The following is a 1,325-nucleotide window of genomic DNA, read 5'->3' as shown; positions in this document are numbered from 1 at the left end:
GCCACGCCGCGGCGGTGGGACGCGCCGGGCTGTGCCGAGGGCCGCGAGCAGGGCGAGGGAGGCCGAGTACCTGCACGATCTCCAGCATCTCCTCCCGGCTGATGTAGCCATTGCCGTCCAGGTCGTACATGCTGAAGGCCCACATGAGCTTCTGCTCCAGCTTGCCGCGGGAGGTGACGCTCAGGGCGATGATGAACTCTCGGAAGTCGATGGTGCCGTCGCCGTTGGTGTCGAAGGTGCGGAAGACGTGCTCGGCGAACTTGGAGGCGTCGCCGTAGGGGAAGAAGTTGGCGTAGATCTTCTTGAACTCCTCCACGTTGAGGATGCCGGAGGGACAGTCCTTGAGGAACCCCTTGTACCAGCCCTGCAGCTCCAGGTCGGAGAACTCGGTGTTCTCCCGCAGGTCCTGGAGCATCTCCGGGCGCAGCTTGCTGTTCTGCTTCCCCATGGCGCCGCGGGCTGCCCGGCCGGCGGCGGCGGYGGGCTCCCGGCCGAGCTCCCGGGGGGTTTCTCCGCGCTACAGGAGAGGAGCGAGACGAGCCAGCGCTCCCCGGCAGCCCCCGGACGCCAGGGCGGACACGGCCGGCGATGCGGCCCCCTCCATCCCCGCCGTCCCCTCTGCGCCGCCGGGGCCGGGCCTGGGGACAACCCAGCGCCAGGCAGCGACGGCCCCCTCTCATTTGCATAATAACCCCTTACAGCTCATTTGCATAATATCTAGGCGCTATATAGCGGCGCAGCAGCGGGGCCGAGCTGGGCGGCAGAGCCGGGGCGCTGGGCGCGCGGAGCCCCGCTCCAGCCGGGGACGCGCTGGGGACCCTGGGGCTGCGGGCATGCACCCACCTGCACGCGTGCACATGCATGCACACGCGTGTGCACAGGTGCCCCGCACGTGCCACCGGGGTTGCAGCCCTGCCGCCCCGGCAGAGCTTGGCCAGGGGCTCCCAGCGCCTCCGGGACGTTTGGCCGCCCGGAGGCTGTTTCCGCTGGGTGCTGCCCGGCCGGGGCGGGGGGGGGCTCCGCGCCTGGCTGCTCCCTCCCCACCCGCAGAGCTGCTCTCCCGCGCCCGGGGGCTCCTCCGGCAGCCCCCGGCATACAGGACGTGGGCTCGGGCGTGAGCGGGGAGCCCTTGGGGAAACAGAGCTGCTCTCGGGCCCGGGTCAYGCGCCCGCAGGGGCGTTTCGGGGCGCCGGCGTCCCCGCGGCGCAGCCCGGAGCAGGCTTCGGAGCCGGCCGCCGCGGGCGTTACGGGGCTGGAGCCGGGCAGAGCCCAGCGGTGGCCGCGCGTCCCGGAGCCCGGAGAAGGCCCCGGGGAGCCGGCGGCCG

At 72.7% G+C, this 1,325-nt stretch overlaps 1 protein-coding gene across 1 annotated transcript in view; it reads right to left on the bottom strand.

Annotated features, from left to right (window-relative positions):
* The window catches only part of HPCA (hippocalcin), a 1,415-nt gene extending 967 nt beyond the window's left edge, over positions 1-448 (bottom strand). Inside the window, exon 1 of the mRNA XM_085313762.1 lies at positions 64-448. Within this exon, the coding sequence (XP_085169888.1) occupies positions 64-448 (385 nt within the window). The remainder of the gene's footprint in view (positions 1-63) is intronic.
* Between the last annotated feature and the right edge of the window lie 877 nt (positions 449-1,325).

This window comes from Rhea americana, unplaced genomic scaffold (genome assembly GCF_003343005.1).
Source record: "Rhea americana isolate MKP2758 unplaced genomic scaffold, rheAme1 scaffold_396, whole genome shotgun sequence".
Classification (NCBI taxonomy): domain Eukaryota; kingdom Metazoa; phylum Chordata; class Aves; order Rheiformes; family Rheidae; genus Rhea; species Rhea americana.
Note: the sequence above shows the minus strand (reverse complement) of the source record. Positions and strands in the feature narration are given on the sequence as shown.